Raw genomic sequence first — 19,568 nt, forward strand, 5'->3', positions numbered from 1 at the left:
CACGATGACTCCAAGATCTTTTTCCTGACTTGTTGTAGCTAAATTAGCTCCCATCATATTGTATGTATAGTTGGGGTTATTTTTTCCAATGTGCATTACTTTACATTTATCCACATTAAATTTCATTTGCCATTTTGTTGCCCAATCACTTAGTTTTGTGAGATCTTTTTGAAGTTCGTCACAGTCTGCTTTAGTCTTAACTATCTTGAGCAGTTTAGTATCATCTGCAAACTTTGCCACCTCACTGTTTACCCCTTTCTCCAGATCATTTATAAATAAGTTGAATAGGATTGGTCCGAGGACTGAACCTTGGGGAACACCACTAGTTACCCCTCTCCATTCTGAGAATTTACTATTAATTCCTACCTTTTGTTCCCTATCTTTTAACCAGTTCTCAGTCCATGAAAGGACCTTCCCTTTTATCCCATGACAGATTAATTTATGTAAGAGCCTTTGGTGAGGGACCTTGTCAAAGGCTTTCTGGAAATCTAAGTACACTATGTCCACTGGATCCCCCTTGTCCACATGTTTGTTGACCCCTTCAAAGAACTCTAATAGATTAGTAAGACACGATTTCCCTTTACAGAAACCATGTTGACTATTGCTCAACAGTTTATGTTTTTCTATGTGTCTGACAATTTTATTCTTAACTATTGTTTCGATTAATTTGCCCGGTACCAACGTTAGACTTACCGGTCTGTAATTGCCGGGATCACCTCCAGAGCCCTTTTTAAATATTGGCGTTACATTAGCTAACTTTCAGTCATTGGGTACAGAAGCCGATTTAAAGGACAGGTTATAAACCTTAGTTAATAGTTCCGCAACTTCACATTTGAGTTCTTTCAGAACTCTTGGGTGAATGCCATCTGGTCCCGGTGACTTGTTAATGTTAAGTTTATCAATTAATTCCAAAACCTCCTCTAGTGACAATTCAATCTGTGACAGTTCCTCAGATTTGTCACCTACAAAAGCCGGCTCAGGTTTGGGAATCTCCCCAACATCCTCAGCCGTGAAGACTGAAGCAAAGAATCCATTTAGTTTCTCCGCAATGACTTTATCGTCTTTAAGCACTCCTTTTGTATCTCGATCATCAAACGGCCCCACTGGTTGTTTAGCAAGCTTCCTGCTTCTGATGTACTTAAAAAACATTTTGTTATTACCTTTGGAGTTTTTGGCTAGCCATTCTTCAAACTCCTCTTTGGCTTTTCTTATTACATTCTTGCACTTAATTTGGCAGTGTTTATGCTCCTTTCTATTTGCCTCACTAGGATTTGACTTCCACTTTTTAAAGGAAGTCTTTTTATCTCTCTCTGCTTCTTTTACATGGTTGTTAAGCCACGGTGGCTCTTTTTTAGTTCTTTTACTGTGTTTCTTAATTTGGGGTATACATTGAAGTTGGGCCTCTATTATGGTGTCTTTAAAAAGCGCCCATGCAGCTTGCAGGGATTTCACTTTAGTCACTGTACTTTTTAACTTCTGTTTAACTAACCCCCTCATTTTTGCATAGTTCCCCCTTTTGAAATTAAATGCCACAGTGTTGGGCTGTTGAGATGTTCTTCCCACCACAGGGATGTTGAATGCTATTGTATTATGGTCACTATTTCCAAGCGGTCCTGTTATAGTTATCTCTTGGACCAGCTCCTGCACTCCACTCAGGACTAAATCTAGAGTTGCCTCTCCCCTTGTGGATTCCCGTACCAGCTGCTCCATGAAGCAATCATTTAAAGTATCGAGAAATTTTATCTCTGCATTTCGTCCTGAAGTGAAATGTTCCCAGTCAATAAGGTACTCTAGTGAAAATCCCCAAATTCAATAAAGATTTTAACTTTTTCAACCAACGTACCAAACTTTGGAGTCAAAGTCTTCGCGGTGCGGCTTCTGGTCCCCTCGAGAAAAAATTCAATTGGGGCATAGCCATTCTTCAAAACAAAACAAAACAATAAGTTGATTGGGGGGGGGGGGGGAATCAATATGATAATGTTTCATCTTCTCTCTCCACATAGTAAAAAGGCTTATTTTAAGCTGGGAGCCACGCAAGTCTAACATCAAACATCACTAAACCTACATTCATCCATCACCTCCAATACAGCATATAGTTAAATTAACCAAATAAAGTTTTTCACTTTAATGTATCTTTCATAGAACGCATGTGCCAGTAAGGTCAACTAATGCTTTAAAATGTACTTTTTAAAAAATTGTTCAGTAATTTATTTACCCGTAACATTGTTTTTACATATTCAGCAAAAACTGCCCAATAGAGTCTGTTCCCACCGAACGTACGTCGCATAAAAAAGGCACCTGACCTTCGTAGCAGCTCACCAACTATTTTCATTCCTAGGAAATCTGTGGGGAAAAAACCAAACACAAAACTCATTGATTGACTGTGCCACCTAATATTAATCTGTTTCCCTAAAGCTCTGACCTCCGCTATTGCCATAAAGGACTAATCCTTTGGGGATTTATTGAAAATATCTTCTATTAGCTTTCGAGCACCACACACACACACACACAAAAAATCTACAAACAGTGGGTCAAGTTTTTGAATTCTGCATTTGTATGTGCAAAGGGGCACTTACAGTCACAATGATCTCTTCTAACATTTAGATGATCAGACTTGAAAATCTGGTCATTGTTATACTGACTCAAAGTCCATAGTAGTTTCAGGCTTGGTCTATACTACCAACTTATCTCGGTGTAACTACGTCGCTCAGGGGTGTGGATTTTCCACACTCCTGAGCAACACAGTTATACTGACTGAACTCCCACACAGCACTATGTTGACAGGAAGGCTCCTGCTGTTGACATAGCTACTGCCTTTGGGGAGGTGGCTTACTTATGCCGATAGGAAGAGCTTCTCCCTTTGGTGTAGGTAGTGTCTTCATTAAGCACTGCAGTGCTGTAAACGCAGACAAACCCTCAGTAATCCTGAGAGAGAGCAACACGTCCATTTAAATATATTCTAATAGATCCACAGCTGATGTCAGTTGGCCTAGCTCTATTCAAGTCAGTGAAACCAGGCCCATTTACAATAGTTGATATCTGGCTCATCAACTTTATGAGGAAGGGAAAATAGGAACTCGAAAGTACAGCTGTTATGTGTTTCCTAGTCTTGAGGAATCAGGATTACCCCTTTCTGGGTTTTGGCAAGTTAGTTAGAACACTTGCAATATAACAATGAATTGTTTGGGGAGCCACATAATGCAGTTTGAAAAAAGTTTGACCTGTTAGATTCTAGGATCTTCCTCTGACGCACTATATTTGGGAACCTTTTAAGGTTGCACAGTGAATGTCAAAGTCAGTAAATACAAAAGTTCAAGTTCATGTTGCTGTTGGAACTGTGTTGCCGTGAATATCTTGTATAACTTTATAGTACAGTACAGAGTAAACTATGAGAACACACATAATAAGCTACACATCTCACTAGAAAGAGAGGAATAGAACATATACACGTGCAATACAGTCAGCTCAAAATTTCAACCTTAATTTCTGGTGACTAATCTTAACATATTAAAAATACATTTGGGATTTAATGTCTTAGGTTTAATAAAGAACAAAATCTGTAATCACCATTAGTTCTTAACACACCTTAAAACTTTAGTGTGTTGTAAGGCACAGTAAGTTCTCAAAACAGCTGAGGATCTAGCGTATATTGCAGTGCCATAAGTGATTTAGGGTGCATTTATTTTGGTCTAACTCTGCTCCCATTAACTTCAATGGAAGGAAAGTTAAGCTAATACAGAATTTTGAAAACTTTGTAAGACAGTACCACACCTATCATACAATGATAGGTGTATACCTAATATATAAAGTAATTGCCACATCTACAGCACCTTGCATGTGAAGAGCACAAAGTTAAGTCCCTAAGACTGATTGGTACCTACTGACATACTGAAAAGTGCATAATAAGGTCTCAGCTAAAGCTTGTTGAAAGTTCTCTCATGGAATATTTTTTCTGCTGGAAAATGCTAATTCTGTGAGAATGTGTTGATTTTGACAAGTCTTAACAGAAATCAGAACAGGTTTCCAATTAAATCTTACGTGGTTCCCTGCCAGCTCGCCTGTCCCCCCTCACCTTCAACTCCCAAGCAGCCTGCCTGGTGGGCTACCAGGGAGCCCAAGCTCCCAGTTCTCCACAGTTTGCTTGTTGCAGAGCCATGGCTTCCAGGACTTCCAGGCTCCTGCCTCCTCCTCCACAGCTTGCCTGCTTCTCAGGGCTTCCCAGACTCCCAGCAACCCACCTAGAGAGCTACCAAGCTCCCTGGCTCCACAGCAGCTTGCCTGGCGGGCTGCTGTGGAGCCAGGGATCCCAGGCAGCTTGGCATTTCATTTGTACAAAAATTTTCAAGATTTTGGATTTTCATCACAATTAGAGATTAAATTTTTTCCAAAACCTCACTTTTCTCAGGAGCAGTCAGCACCTTGCACAAGGTGCAAGGCACTTTACAAGATGAGATGCTTACAGGGGCACTTAAAAAAAAGCCGCACACAGCACAGCTAACTGCAAATAGATATATGAAAATGTTCTACTGCACATATGCAGCTGCCAGTATTCAATCATGCCTAATCATCCTCCTCCAAACCAATTTTCCCCCCAAGTTGGTCAAGTAGGTACTCTTCAGTAAGTAATATTCACATACCAAGTTTCAGAATCCAGCCATTTCAATTATCTGCATGTATGGGGAAAAAACATGGCAACTTTTTAAAGTGACATAAATATTTCCCCCCACCATTACTGAGAAGTTAGTGGGGTTTTGCTCAAACGTGCTATAAAAAAAATAAATAAATCACCATTTGGGCAGATACATCTGCCCAAATGAAGCTTTTCAGAATGTTTTAACCATATGAAAATGGGGGGTTATTACAGAAACTGTTTCAACCTTAATGGTGGTAGCTAGTACCAGGCACCTGCTATAATAATATCTCTGCATCTTGAAAATGGATTGTTAAAAGAAATACTTGCCCATTCCTGCAGCAATGACAGGCAGAGCCAAGTCATATGTGTATAACAAATAAGATAGCATCAGAAAATCTATATAGCTTCGGTGACTGGGCAGCAGGACAACTGGATGCTCCTGAATGGCCTGTTGTAACTAAGAACAAACACAAACAATATTTATGGGAACCCCTTTCATGGAAGCCATCACGGCAAATTCCAACAAGATCTCAGACTAGAATGGTTTTTGTTTTTAAGTTTACATTATAGTGAATTTCATTAGCGGGTGGCCCTGGTGTTTATCAGTAGTCTAATTCTTTCAGTTTTTGCTGACAGACAACTTGGAGCTACAGTAACACTAGCACTGGACCCCATATCAATGTAGAGTTTCTCAAAGGAGAACTCCCCTTTAATCATAAATCTAGTAGGACCCCTGGATAGTGGGAGATGAGTCATGGAGGACTGCTGACATTTCACATGTGTTCTGATTGCCTTAATGAGTCACTACATTTCAGTATTTTATTTTTGGGGCATTCTTACAACATATGGAGAAACATGACCTTTACTTTCTATTCCTTCCAACACCTCTCTGAAGTGCTTTAATATATTTTGGATATTTACTGAGTTAGATATAATTGATATCGATTATAGTGAAATTCTTTGAAATACATATTGATGAGCTAGCTTCTTATTCTCTCAGGCATACCATATACCCATCAGCATGGTGTAACTCCAACCAGGTTCCCATGTTTCTATTATTCACAAATCCCATTCTTCAGTGCTTATGACCATATCCCACTTTATCATGGGTCCAAACTTTACTTCTAGAACTTGTCTTTATTAGTGCCTACTACTAAAAGTAAATTAAACAAAAAATGGGCTTATGCCTTTTAGAAACAACACTTCTTTCATAAAGTTTCCCCATCCCCCAAACACCCTAGAGAAGTTACTCTTATGCTATTTTATTTTAATTTAATTTAATTAGGAATTCAGGCCCTGTTCAGTAAGACTCTATACTGACCAGAGAACTAATAAAATGGTAACATCACAAGAGTGAAAACTGAACAACTGAGAGGAGGAAAATATTTAGACAGACGGCGTCTTTGTTTTGTTAACTATTTAACGTCAAAGACTACTTAATATTCTGGAGAAAGGAAATCTTCAATAAAGATTACTCCCACCATTTCAATAAATGCAAAAGCTCTCACACAGCTTCTGAGCCTGCCAACAAGTCCTTGGTGGGGGGCATGGGGGAGGGTAAGGAAAGATCAGACTTGACATTCTTGATATTTCCCAGGGAAACAACAAGAAAAAACCCTGTTAGGCCTTTCTTTATACACAATCAAGGGTACAAGCACAATTTAAAAAAAAAAAAAATCTTTGTAGGTCAGCTTTAGGGGTTATTGTTTTCTCTGTTTCAAAATTTATTCCAGTCACAAGCCTATCTAGTAGCTCTGCACAATGGGATAAAATGCATTAATTATTTAAATCTGTGATACTTGTGTACTGAAATTACTAGTTTAGAGTCTCCTTTGAATTCTTCATTCACATCTAGGTTTCTCCCTTTTTAATTGTTGAAAAAGATAATCCTAGTTAACACAGGCCTTGCCACTTTTTATCTTTTATAGCTCCAAAAGATGTAATTTGGGTGCAGATTGAGAGTCTATGCCTGAGTGAGTAGTATAACCACCAGTTATGTCAGCCTTTATACCAATACTTACTTTCTGAATTCCTTCTTCATTCACACAAACCTTCTGGAAAAGGCGTTTAAATATTTTGCTCAAACTAAAAGCAAAAAATCGAATAGCTCCTATGTGTAAATTGTGACCCATCTCATCCAGGATTTCAATGGCTTCTTCTTGTATAATATCAGTGGACTCACCCATCTCTTTTGATAGCTAAATAAAAAGCAACAATAAGATCAAAAGTCATTTCCCATAATTTTTTTTTTAAAAGACTGTTCCACAAACTATACCTATTATTCTGTCAAACTAAGAGAAAGGTATTAAAGCAATGCAATGCAATACATTCTAAATGTTTCAAACATTATTTTAGGGAAATGTGGGTTCTGCTTTATATGACAGGCATAAACCTAATGTTACTGGTTCAGTTTTATTTCAACAACAAAAAAAAGTAAAGCCTGAACTCCTCTGAAACACAGTAATTTAAGTGATCATCTTCTGAAACATAAGTTTCATACAAAGGCTGTATTTATATTTATAATAAGCCATTAGGATGCATTGGCATATATACGTTGTACTAGATTTGTATCTTTTTTAGGAAGCTTACATTTTAGAAGAGGATTTATTAAATTGCCTTTCGGACAAATGCATGCTTTGGTCTTCTTTCACTGATTAATAAAGTTAATTTTAAAAAGCCAGTATTCTTATTAGATACATTTGTAGAAAAGTTTTAAAATGCTTTTGGAGTGAGTTTTTAGAGTTACCGGAGGGATATCAACTCCATTACTCATGCACCTCTTTGTAATGTATCCTTTTGGCAATGGCTGGCTGAAATGCATACAAAGTACCATCACTACAAATGTTGCATATTGATGTTCAGTTTTAATTGTTGCAAATCTTTCATTTGGGAGATTGTTACTAAGGAATTAGAGAGTGGAAATCTCCTTATTCAATATATTGACTCAAAAAACATTTAACCTAAAAGATACTCTTTATGATTAAACAACAACTAAATAAGGAACATGCATGTTATAAAAGCATGGAGGATGCAGTGAACATCAAACTGACTATGCAGTCAGGGTGGTTAAACACTGGAATAAATTGCCTAGGGAGGTTGTGGAATCTCCATCTCTGGAGATATTTAAGAGTAGGTTAGATAAATGTCTATCAGGGATGGTCTAGACAGTATTTGGTCCTGCCATGCGGGCAGGGGACTGGACTCGATGACCTCTCGAGGTCCCTTCCAGTCCTAGAATCTATGAATCTATGAATCAGTGAATAAACCATGTCTCAGCTTAGAGAGGTGTACACCTTATTAGTTATGTTTTCACTTCTATAACAGTCAAGAAATTTCTCTTCTCCCACCCTCCTCCATCCCAATCAAGTGGCCATTTCACTGTCAAATTGATGCATTCAAACTTCCTTCTCTACATAATTTATTTCATCCTGAATAGTTTCAAGTCTAGCAAAGCCTGATTATTTTAGCAACACAGAAGAAACCAGTTACTGCCTTCTCTAACCCCACCAAACAAAAATCAATATTTAATAGGAAGTATATTTTTATTATTTATTCAGGGCAGGCACTTTCCTCTCATTCATTTGTAAAATGCTTACCAGCACACTTCTTATCCTTCATGAATAAATAATTATTAAGGTATAGAGTGCATATCTCCTACAGCAGCTAGTTACTTATTCCATAAAATTAGGAAACAAGAAACCCTATAAACCACAAAAATCATACAAAAACTAAATCAAACAAATGCAACTCAGCTCATACCCTGAAACTTGCTAGACCAGCTCCAGCAAATTGCCAGGGGAGAAAATTCCAAAGATGTGGGGTGGTTCATTCAAGTGAGTAAGTTTTCTCCACTCAAACAGGAGGCTGTTGTATTCTACACCAGCTGTAGCTGGTAGGTATATTCCCAAGACAGCCCCAAGTAGAGCGTCTTGCAATAGTCTGAAGAAGAAATGTTTGAGACTGGACTGTAACTGGCAAGATCATTAACCGCCAAGGATAAGTCTACATTGCAGCTGGGAGCATGCCTCCTAGCCCAGGTAGACAGACTCATGCCAGCTCTGCTCAAGCTAGCATGCTAAAGTAGCAACCTGGACGTTGCAGCAGGGGTAGCAGCGCGGGGTAGCCGCCCAAGTCCAAGCTCACCGATCCCTGGGTCTGAGGTTGGGTGGCTAGCCCAAGCCACCACCTCCATATTACTATTTTTCGTTCACTAATTCAAGCAGAACTAGTGAGAGTCTGTCTCCCTGGGCTGGGAGGATTGCTCTCAGCTGCAGTGGAGACATACCAAGTGCTTGGAGGGGGTGGGGGGTTCTGAGCAAGGACTTCACCACCACTTGTTTCAGCATTGCTGTCAGCTTGCCCTCCTGAAGGGATGGTATTGAAATTAGAGGAGGAGCTGGTAAGTAACCCTTATGTTTCAGCTGCTTAACACTTTCCACTATAAAAATAGTCACAAGAATCTTTTAGAAAGAAACTAACAGCTCCATGGTTTGCAGCAGGCCTTTAAAATGCAGCTGGGAGAAAGCCGTTGAGCTAGAGAAGGTCATTTTCTTTGTCTCATGAAATTCCATGCAGGGTTAATATAAGAACGGCCATATTGGGCCAGACCAATGGTCCAGCTAGCTCAGTATCCTGTCTCTAACAGTGGTCAGTGCCAGATGCTTCAAAGTGAATGAACCAAACAGGGCAATTTTGAGTGATCCCTCCCATCATCCAATCCCAGCTTCTGGCAGTTGGAGGTTTACAGACATGTGGAGCATGAGGTTGTGTCACTGACCATCTTGGCTAATAGCCATTGATGAACCTATCCTCCATGAATTCATCTAATTATCTTTTGAACCCAGTTATACTTTTGGCCTTCACAACATCTCCTGGCACGAGTTCCACAAGTTGTGTGAAGAAGTACTTCTTTTTGTTTGTTTTAAACCTGCTGCCTATTAATTTCATCAGGTGACCACTAGTTCTTGTGTTACGTTAAGGGGTAAATAACACTACCCTATTAACTTTCTCCATGCCATTCATGATTTTATAGACCTATTTCATAACCCACTTTAATCATCTCTTCTCTAAACTGATCAATCCCAGTCTTTTTAATCTTTCTTCATATGGAAGCTATTCCATATACCTCTAACCATTTTTGTTGCCCTTCTCAGAAAATAATATGTTAGAAATGGAAAAAGTACAGAGATGAGGTAACCAGAACTGCATGTAGTATTCAAGGTGTGGGCATATCATGGATTTATAGAGTGGCATTAGATACTTTCCTGTTTTATTACCCATCCCTTTACTAATGGTTCCTAACATTCGATTAGCTTTTTTGACTGCTGCTGCTGCTCACTGAGCGGATGTTTTCAGGGAACTAGCCGAGATGACGCCAAGAATCTCTTTCTTGCGTGATAACAGCTAATTTATACTCCATCATTTTGTACATATAGTTGGGATTATTTTTCCAATGTACATTACTTTGCACTTAGCAGCATTGAATTTCATCTGCCATTTTTTTTGCCCAGTTTAGTGAGATCTCTTTATAACTCTTCACAATCAACTTTGAACTTATCTACCTGGTGTAATTTTGTATCATCTACAAATTTTGCCATCTCACTGTTCACCCCCTTTTACGTATTATTTTATGAAGATGTTAAACAGCACAGATCCCAATACAGATCCTTGGGAGACCCTACTATTTATCTCTCTCCATTGTGAAAAGTGACCATTTATTCCTACCCTTTGTTTGGTTAGCAGTTATAAAGTGTTAAAAACTGCCATTTCCCCTACATTGCCATTTGTTCCTATTACCATCCCCTCCGTGGAACTAATACATTATCCAAGTGTTCTACCCCACCCGGGAGTACCAGACAGGGCAGGAATTCCTTTCACTTCTCGGGAGGGTGGGAGGTAGGCAGCCAAGCCAGGTTCCCACGGACAGCCTCCTGGATCCAGCAGCCCACCCTAGTCTGGGATAACTGCCTTCTCTTGCTGCCAGCTAATGCAGTGAGTCCTGTAGCTCGAGCAGTAGCAGGCTGTGCTGAAACGCTGAAAGTTCAGGCTTCAAAACCTGATGACGACGATGATGCATGATGGGAAGGAGTTGTTACAGTTGTTTTTAAAAAAAATTTCCAATTTGTTTTTACCATTCTCCTCTAAAGAAAGCTAGGAAATTACATTAAAATCTATGCTTATGCATTTCATAATGTTGCTTTTTTTCCCCCAAGACCCATAAAAAAAGTCAAGAAGAGTGGATAAACAGTGCAACATACTGGCATGCCTGCAAAATCAAAACACTGCTTGGAGATCATCTACCATACCCCTGCAGGTAAATCAATGTATTTATTTTGCCTGCTAGCAAAGTGTAGTGTTCAAGTTCTTGATTTACTGGTCTTTCCAACAACAAATAACCTGTTTGACAGAGATCAGAAAAAGGATTCTCCCCTCCTCCCACGCAATGTCTATCTGGATTTCACCTACTACGAATTAGAGACTCCGTGTTCGGTCTCACCTGTTTGATAACATACTGAACTTGCTCAGACTGCAGAACACTATCTTTAATGGCACTTGGCTTGCAAGCTGAAAGTCCTTTGTAAATGACAGGAGTGTAACATTTCATTGCATATCGCAGGTCACTGGACTGCCGTCTCTCCTCCAAGATATCTTCAAACTCATCCCTTTTCTTTGATGTGAGTTCTTTCTGCTGGCAATATGCAAAGACAGAATGAGACCATATCTTAAACCAGCCAATGGTATTCTTAGATATATCAGTTAAGCTTTATTCAGCTGTCATGTAATACTTTTGCAATGTTTATTTGAATTCTTGAACAAATTCCCATGCTTTGAGTGCATATACAAATATTACATAGATTTAACCTTCCCCACCAAAAAGAGCTTGGCAGAACAAATGGGCTTTGAAAGTCGACAGGGACCACAGCAAAAGTGCCTTGCCTCCAGCATCTTCTTAATTAAACTAATGGGTTGTGACTTAAGCACTTCTGATTTCAACTGTTGCAATTACATGCAAGGAATGACGTGATCTCTGTGATATCCAAGATGCAACCCATCTAAGGCTAAGGATAAAAATTAACACCTGAAATTATATCCCAAATCAAACTGGAAGACAATGCAAATCAGGGAACATAGGTGTAAAAGGAGTCCTTGAAGGAAACACCCTTTACCTGGTGCAAAATGCGATGGCCAGTTTGTTAAAGTTTCTGGGGCGCTTAAAGCGTAGGCTCATGCAATACATATTACATTTATCCATCTGGAGGTGAGAAAGGCATGGATCACCATGGTAAGCTCCACATATAAAAGAAAAAGGACCTGACCTCCCTCTGGTCAAACACAAATAATAAATAGGTTTTTCGGCCGCTGATATTAACTCAGTATCCTGAAGCAGCGGTGGATCCAACAAGACCTCATGGAGAAAACCTGAACGACAAAAGGCATTTGTCTTCCATTTGAGACGGCTATTTTCTATACCAATGGCTCTGGCTAGTCCCCTTAGTCTTGCTGGGGCTGTGTTTCAACCATCTTGAACCCATCCAAACTCAAGCAACAGCAGCAAAACACTAAGAAAATCAATTAACTGCATCAGCTGGACTCAAATGAAATGGAAACATAAAACTGACAGTCATCTGCACATTGGAGATATAAGACTTCATGTTGCCTCAATGTATCCCACAGAGGCCTCACAAATATGCTGAGCAAGAAGCATCATGAGATAGAAGTCTGCAGCAACCAACACAAGAGGACCCTTGAGGCAGACAGGCACCACTTTCTGTGCTCTCTTGGCCAGAAAAGAAGTCACTCATCCCTGCCAGTGACCACAGCAACACCTTGTGGTCAACACAATCAAAGGTAGCTCACAGACCTAGAAAGGCATGGGTCCAACTCACAGTGGTGGCCTGAAGAAGAGAGATATAAATGTTCCCATGTTGTATTTAGGAACTAAAATAGTATATCTATTCATATGACAAAACTCACCATATAGCCTGCACCCAACTTTTCTGCCTGTATCAGGTATATGGGAACTTCAAACTCACCTGACAGAGGTGTGTATACTGTCAACTCTTTGTTCAAGGAGGGGGAAGCTATATTTTCTACCAACACCACTAGGCACATGAGATACCAAAAGGCACAGTAGTCTCCTGCATGCATCCCAAACTCGCAGCTATGTCAGTAATGCAGTAAAACCCCCAGCTGCTACTGAAATAGGACTTGATTCAAGTCCTCTGAAATCAATGGGAATCTTTCCAAGACTTCAGTGGTCATGGACGTGGCATAGTCCCCAGGACTTGTGTTCAAAATTGAAACCATGTGTCAGGGGTGTGCAAATCGTAGAGAAGTCCCAACTATATTGAGATTGCTGGCAGCTACTATCTAAAAAGTAATAAAAAAAAAATTGTGTGAGATGTGGCTAAGTTAACCTTGCTATTAGAACCTTTACTCTTGCAACTTTGAATGCAAATAAGGAAAATGTAACTAATTTAGCACTACTGTAGTTTTTTGTATTTTGTTTCTCTTTTTTTAACATAAAATAAAAATAAAGCAAAGTGCCTTAGGCTATGGCACTATAGAGATGCACAAGTCTTAAACTGCACCAAATGATAGTTACACAAAAATCTGCAGCAGCAGCATTATACAGCTATTACATAACTCAGATCTGTGCAACATTAAAGTGTTGCAGATAATTATGAAACTAAAGCCTAATAACATTGTTTTACTGTGTTTACAATGAAAGCAAGTTTACAGTTGTTTACTACTACGTTATTTCAAAATCCATTCGATCATGCTTACCAAACAACTCTTGCACATAAAGGTGAAGTTCTGGGAGATTTTAAAGTTCAGCCATTCACACTACTTGTACACAAAACAAAAGCTTGATTTTTTACTTAAATGAAACAGAAGTATCATTTTTTTTCACCTGCTTATCTAATTTTTTTTTAAAAAGCAACAGATTTTACGCAATCTATCCAAAGCAACTCGTATTTGTGTAAAGACCAAACAAGAAAAGAAGAAATTGAGAAGTGAGAATTTACAAGAAAGGGAAAACAGTAGATTAAGGCTATGTCTACACTGCGCACCTTACAATGGCATGGCTGTGCTGCTGCAGCTGCATCATTGTAAGGTGCGCTGTGTAGCTGCTCTTTATCACTGGGAGAGAGCTCTCCCGGCAACAAAATAAAACCACCTCAAATGAGGGGCTGTAGCTTCGTTACCGGGAGCACGGGTCCTGCTGACGAATTTCTGTCCACACCGGTGCTTTTCATTGTTAAAACTTTTGTCGTTCAGGGGGGTGGTTTTTTACACCCCTGAGTGACAACAGTTTTAACAACGAGAGTGCCAGTGTAGACATAGCCTGAATCTCTACCAGTTGTTAAATACAGATGTGGCCATTTAAAGTTCCTTACACTTGATTTTTTTTCAGTGAAATTTAAAAGGATTATAAAACTTTCAATCTTTGCTTCTCCCTCCAGTCTCCAATTGATCAGTGTGCTACAAAACCTAAGTAATCTAAGAACATATGTGCTATGACCTGGTATTAGCGTGTGTAGTGTGTCAGCTGTTGCCACTGATCTCTCTACATCAATCCTCCTGCTCAAAAATAAAGCAGGACAAGAAGAATCTATAAAAGGGGCTCCATGACCTAAAATGAGAGCAGCAGGGGGATGGGGGGGGGGGGGGAAGAGGATAGGGCATAGCATAGTGCTAGTTCATATATTAAATATATGTAAAATGACAAAATATATTGGTACATAAATATAAGTTAAAGTGAAGTGTGGCAGCAACCCTCAGAAACTCTCCACAGTGCTGTGGAGTGGCCTGGCCAAGAGGGGAACCACAGGGGTGAGAAAATCTTCACTTGTTCTTGAACTCAGAGCCAAGAAGCAACAGCAGGTGCCCGGGCATATCGGAAGAGGGAGTCTCCATGAGCACAAAGAGCAGTGAGAGGGCTTTTGTTGCTGTTATAGATGGGCAGGAGATGGGAGAGAAGGGGCCGATATTCAATTCCCAGGACGCTTGCATGGGGACTTTTGGTGGGAGTGGGGAAGGGCAGTCTTCGCTTCACACGCCAAACTCTGATGGTACCAGGGAGTGCTAGGCACAGATGATACAGAGAAATCTGCACTCGGGGGACCATCCTTGGGGCCAGGAGAAAACTCCCATCTCTTCCATAAAGCCAGAGAGCAGCTGCTGAGTGCCTGTGAGGGTCTCCCTCCCAATAGCCTGGGAGGTGAGAAGCAGCTGCAGGAGCCAAACAGGTGCAGAGGAGCAGCAGGAGGTTCTTCTCTGAATCCTGCCACAGGCCTAGATGGCTGAGGATTGATTACAGTGGGAGTCAAGTGAGAAGCAATGGGAGGCTGGGGAGGTTCCCCTTTACTCTTCTTCGGGACTAGGAGCGATGAGGAGCTCACTTTCTCTCCTTTCCCCGACTGCATTTGTTTTAGTCCAGATGGTGCTCCATGCTCATTCACAGCACTACAGCATAGTCCTCACCAGCTGTGAGCTTCAGGTCCACACATACTTCTGTAATTCACACACAAAAAACTTCACTAACAGGGATTTAAGCTCTTAGGCCTTTAGTACTGCCCTGTGCTCCTCCTATACACAGCCACCCAGTCTTGGCTCCAACTTCTTTGATCCCTTCCTTAAGGAGCTCATCAGGGCAAACTCAGTACCTTACCTCCCTCAGCATCTGCCAACCAGCAGCAATACATCCCAGACCAATAGTCTGCACACAGCATGGTGATAGTCCATGGAACTGTATGACTAAGATTGCTGATTTGGAGTTGTGGGGGGCACAGTGTAAGTGGTAGGTTTGTATATTGAGGGCTATGGTACTGTTATATTCCTAGTTCCTACTGCTGTGCCCATAAGGGCCAAGTTAGGGTTGTGCTGTTGGGGTGTGTGGGAAGTGCCACATTAACGCTGCACTTCCTGGTTTTCTAATGTCTGAGTTTTGGGAACTCTTACACTCTGTCAGGGCATGAGGAACAAAAGGCAAGTGCTGAGCACCTACAAGCTCAACTTCATGTTAAGGATGGTGTGTGTGTGTGTATGTATGTATGTATGTGTATATACACATTCCTTGTTTTTTTCGGAAATTAGAAGCAGTGAGGAGGCCACAATTAAGTAGGGGCAACTGCAGTATTAGTAACTCTTCTGAGTTTATCACAAGTCACACTATTCGGTGTCTCTCAAAGCCACAGCTTCTGGATTCATGTGATTATGTCAGAAGCTCAGCTTTCATTTTTTAAAATGTTACTTTCTAGCACTAATGTTGGCAGAGAAAGACCTTGAAAATGTCAATGCTAAAGGCTCCAACAGCAGAAGCTAAATGAAAAGAATCCAAATGGTTTCACTTTTGGTCTCATGATATTTAAGCCACTCGTGATTTTTGGACATTTGACTCATGAGCTTTGAACACCTGGGTTTGGAAATACTGCAATAGGAGAACAGAAGAACGGCAATACTGGTCCACATAGCCCAGTATCCTGTCTCTGACAGTGGCCAGTCCCTCAAGCTTCAGAGGGAACGAACAGGGCAATTTTGAATGCTCCATCCCTGATCCAGTCCCAGCTTCTGGTAGCTGGAGGTTTAGGGATTCCTGGAGCATGAGGCTACATCCCTGACCATCTTGACTAACAGCCATTGATAGACCTATCCTCCATGAACTTATTCTTTTTTTAATCCAGTTATAGTTTTGGCTTTCACAATATCCCCTGGCAGTGAGTTCCACAGGTTGACTGTGCATTGTGTGGAGAAGTACTTCCTTATGTTTGCTGCCTATTAATTTCATCGGGTACCCCTAGTTCTTGTGTTATGTGAAGGGGTAATTAATGCTACCCTATTCACTTTCTCCACACCATTCATGATTTTATAGACCTGTATCAGATCCTCCCCTTAGTGATCTCTTTTCTAAGCTGAACAGGCCCTGTCTTTTTAGCCTCTCGCTGTACTGGAGCTGTTCCATCCCGCTAATCAGGAGGAAGGTGCTATAAGGAGATTACCTGGGCACTTCTTACAGTCCCTCAGATACCACTGAGGAAATGTCCCTGCGAGGTAAGGGGAAAGCAGATGAGAAACCTCCATTTCAGTGACAAGAAACTGGACAAAAGGGTGACTGGGAAGAATCTCATCAAAGGATTAGAAGCAAGAGGGAGGGACCCTGCATTTGCTAAGAAGGGAAACAACAACTGAGCTGAAAAAGGAAAGGGAAACAGGAGCAGATGGCAGTGCAGAGCAAAGGAAGTGGATGGGCGACGCAGTAGTAACGAGGAGGAGCAATCCTTGGTGAAGCTGAAGTCAAGTGAGTGGCTGTTTGGGAAAATGGAGATCCAGACCTGAAAGTCTAACAAGACGGTGAGGAGAGGAAGGAGGCTAAGGGGCAGAAGGGATGTCAACTTGGAAGCTGAAGTTACTGAAGATGAGGGTGGAGGATTGCAATGATAAATCACTGCAGCACAAAGGGGAGAGCCTCTCTCTGTGCCAATGTGGAGCCCTACTGACTATAGTGGGACTACACATGGGCATAAGAATACACGGATCAAGTTAGTCATCACAGATTCAAGAAGCCATTCTGCTTTAAGGTTGAGTTCCAATCTCCTTTCTAGATTCCACACATGCACACATCTTTCAGCTGTTCCTACATTTCTCAAACAAATTCCTGTTAGTCTGAAGTTCATGATTCTGTGTGTAGGAAGGAAGAGAAGAGATGGAGTAGATTTTTACAATGTTGAACAAATTTTGCTGTTATTTGAATGGAGAACAGTTTATCCATATGTTCCAAATAAAAAAAAATTGCATTAATTTAGGTACCTCAAAAATTGGCTGATGCTAGAAATGTCAAACTGCGCTTGTTTTGTAGAATCCTCACTAGGAAAGGGGGAACAAAAATCAAGTTTTACAATAAACAGTTTTACGGTAAAAAATGCTAAAGCTGGGAATTTTACACATGTGTAACTGCGCTGGAGAAGCAGGGCAGATTCCGCAGTTAAAAGATATACTGCTTAACTGATCCACTTAGAACCACCCTAGTACTGCTATCTCACTAGACAGGCACAAGGTGTCTAATGCATTCTGGGCCTGATCCAAAGCCCAGTGAAATGAATGAGAGTCTTCCAGTGGGCATGAATCAGATCCTTTGACAACAAAAGACAGGTTTCAGAGTAGCAGCCGTGTTAGTCTGTATCCGCAAAAAGAACAGGAGTACTTGTGGCACCTTAGAGACTAACAAATTTATTAGAGCATAAGCTTTCGTGGGCTACAACCCACTTCTTCGGATGCATATAGAGTGAAACATATATTGAGGAGATATATATACACACATACAGAGAAGCTTATGCTCTAATAAATTTGTTAGTCTCTAAGGTGCCACAAGTACTCCTGTTCTTTTGACAACAAAGACATCTTTAAAGTAGTTTTGGTGTCCCGTTTTCCCTCCCCCCCGCCCATTCTCCTTCAAACAGACAAGATTAAGTGCAAAGACTAGCATTACTGTAATATTAGATTTGAGAAGTCAAACACTCAAAAGTCAGGACATTACAAAAGCTAGAGTTGCAATCATAACATCTTGTACATATCACAATATTTATTAAACAAACAGTAATACTGCAGGCTTCCATTTAAAAAGGAGGTGTTTGTATATCTGCAATAGAAACCTTTTTGTTGGTGATAGGGAATGTCATTACAATTTCATTCCAACTACATCATTTATTTATTTTTATTTTTTTAAGAATTTTGATGGAAAATAAGTCTCTTGTAAAGGGTAAGGAACTGAAATAAGTAACCACCTTCAGATTTAGGAGCCTATAGAGATGTAGTTGATGGCTTCTGGACAGAACCCATACAGCAGAATCACAAATTTAGTGAATGTTAATTAACATTTAGATGATAGTAAATTAGTGCTATTTATTGTCAATGTAAACAGCAATCATACTTCCAAATCTCTTTCTTGTTTGGACCTATTTTCTAGTGTGTGGGTGGTCAGATTAGCCTATAACAACATACAGCCATCATCACACCAGTATCATGTCTTGTCATTTATAAGGGTGCATTTATTACCTCATCCCAAAGTGTTTTCCCCCTAGGCTATTAATTGTAAGATGCTATAGTTACATTTTATGGGTTTTAGTTGTACAAGACATTTATATTCTGTCTGGGAAGCTGAGGCAGAGAGAAAAACCTATAGTGACTAAAAGGGACAGGGGGAAAGATTTCAAACAATCCTGAATGAGAATGTCAAACCAGAATGAGAAAGCAAGTCTCACTGAAACACACAAGCAAAACCATTAGAACAGAAGGCAGGAGGTTGCATTCAATAGTAAGATGGGGGGTGGCGGGGAAGGGGTAGGAAGAGAAGAGGACGATTAATTTCCTGCCTCAAAAAAAACCCTCTCCACCTTTCCTAGTGGGAAGACCAGATGAAGAGTTTATAATACACAACAAAATCCTGCCCGCTCCAGGACAGAGAGCGGCTCCAGCTCCCCACTCTGTTGCACCTGAGGGCTGGCAAACATGACCACGGTGGGTGCAACCACCCTCTACCAGAGGGGAACTGGCCGCGCACTGCGAGCTGGTAGCGGGCACAGCACCGCGGCTGAACAGCCAAAGGGGAGCGCGGCAATTTTGGCTCGGAATCGTTAGGGTTCAGAGTGAACGGTGGCGAAAGAGCCCCCTCGCGTGCGCTCTGCGCGGCGTCTCCGGAGCAGTTCAACTCGCCCCGGAGTCCGCGAACCGGACCGGACCGGACCGGGCCGGCACAGCCCCGCCGCGCCACGCGGCCCCGCAGCGTCCCCTTCCGTTCCCCGGGGTAGACGACCCGATACCCGCCCCCCAAGCGGCTATCAGCGGCGCACCTGAGCCGGGTCGAGCCCAGACGCGCGGGGGAGGGGAGCCCGCGCCCCCGGCACTTACCGAGTACATGGGGGCCCAGAGCCGGGAG

The 19,568-nt window shown here is 41.1% G+C and overlaps 1 protein-coding gene across 1 annotated transcript in view; it reads right to left on the reverse strand.

The window, feature by feature from the left end:
- The window catches only part of GNPAT (glyceronephosphate O-acyltransferase), a 48,836-nt gene extending 29,268 nt beyond the window's left edge, over nucleotides 1-19,568 (reverse strand). The window contains exons 1-6 of the mRNA XM_065401173.1: nucleotides 19,541-19,568; nucleotides 11,130-11,318; nucleotides 6,655-6,831; nucleotides 4,961-5,090; nucleotides 2,216-2,343; nucleotides 1,844-1,919 (exon numbers count right to left, since the gene is read on the reverse strand). Of these exons, the coding sequence (XP_065257245.1) occupies nucleotides 1,844-1,919; nucleotides 2,216-2,343; nucleotides 4,961-5,090; nucleotides 6,655-6,831; nucleotides 11,130-11,318; nucleotides 19,541-19,549 (709 nt within the window). The 5' untranslated portion in view covers nucleotides 19,550-19,568. The remainder of the gene's footprint in view (nucleotides 1-1,843; nucleotides 1,920-2,215; nucleotides 2,344-4,960; nucleotides 5,091-6,654; nucleotides 6,832-11,129; nucleotides 11,319-19,540) is intronic.

Source organism: Emys orbicularis, chromosome 3 (genome assembly GCF_028017835.1).
Source record: "Emys orbicularis isolate rEmyOrb1 chromosome 3, rEmyOrb1.hap1, whole genome shotgun sequence".
Classification (NCBI taxonomy): domain Eukaryota; kingdom Metazoa; phylum Chordata; order Testudines; family Emydidae; genus Emys; species Emys orbicularis.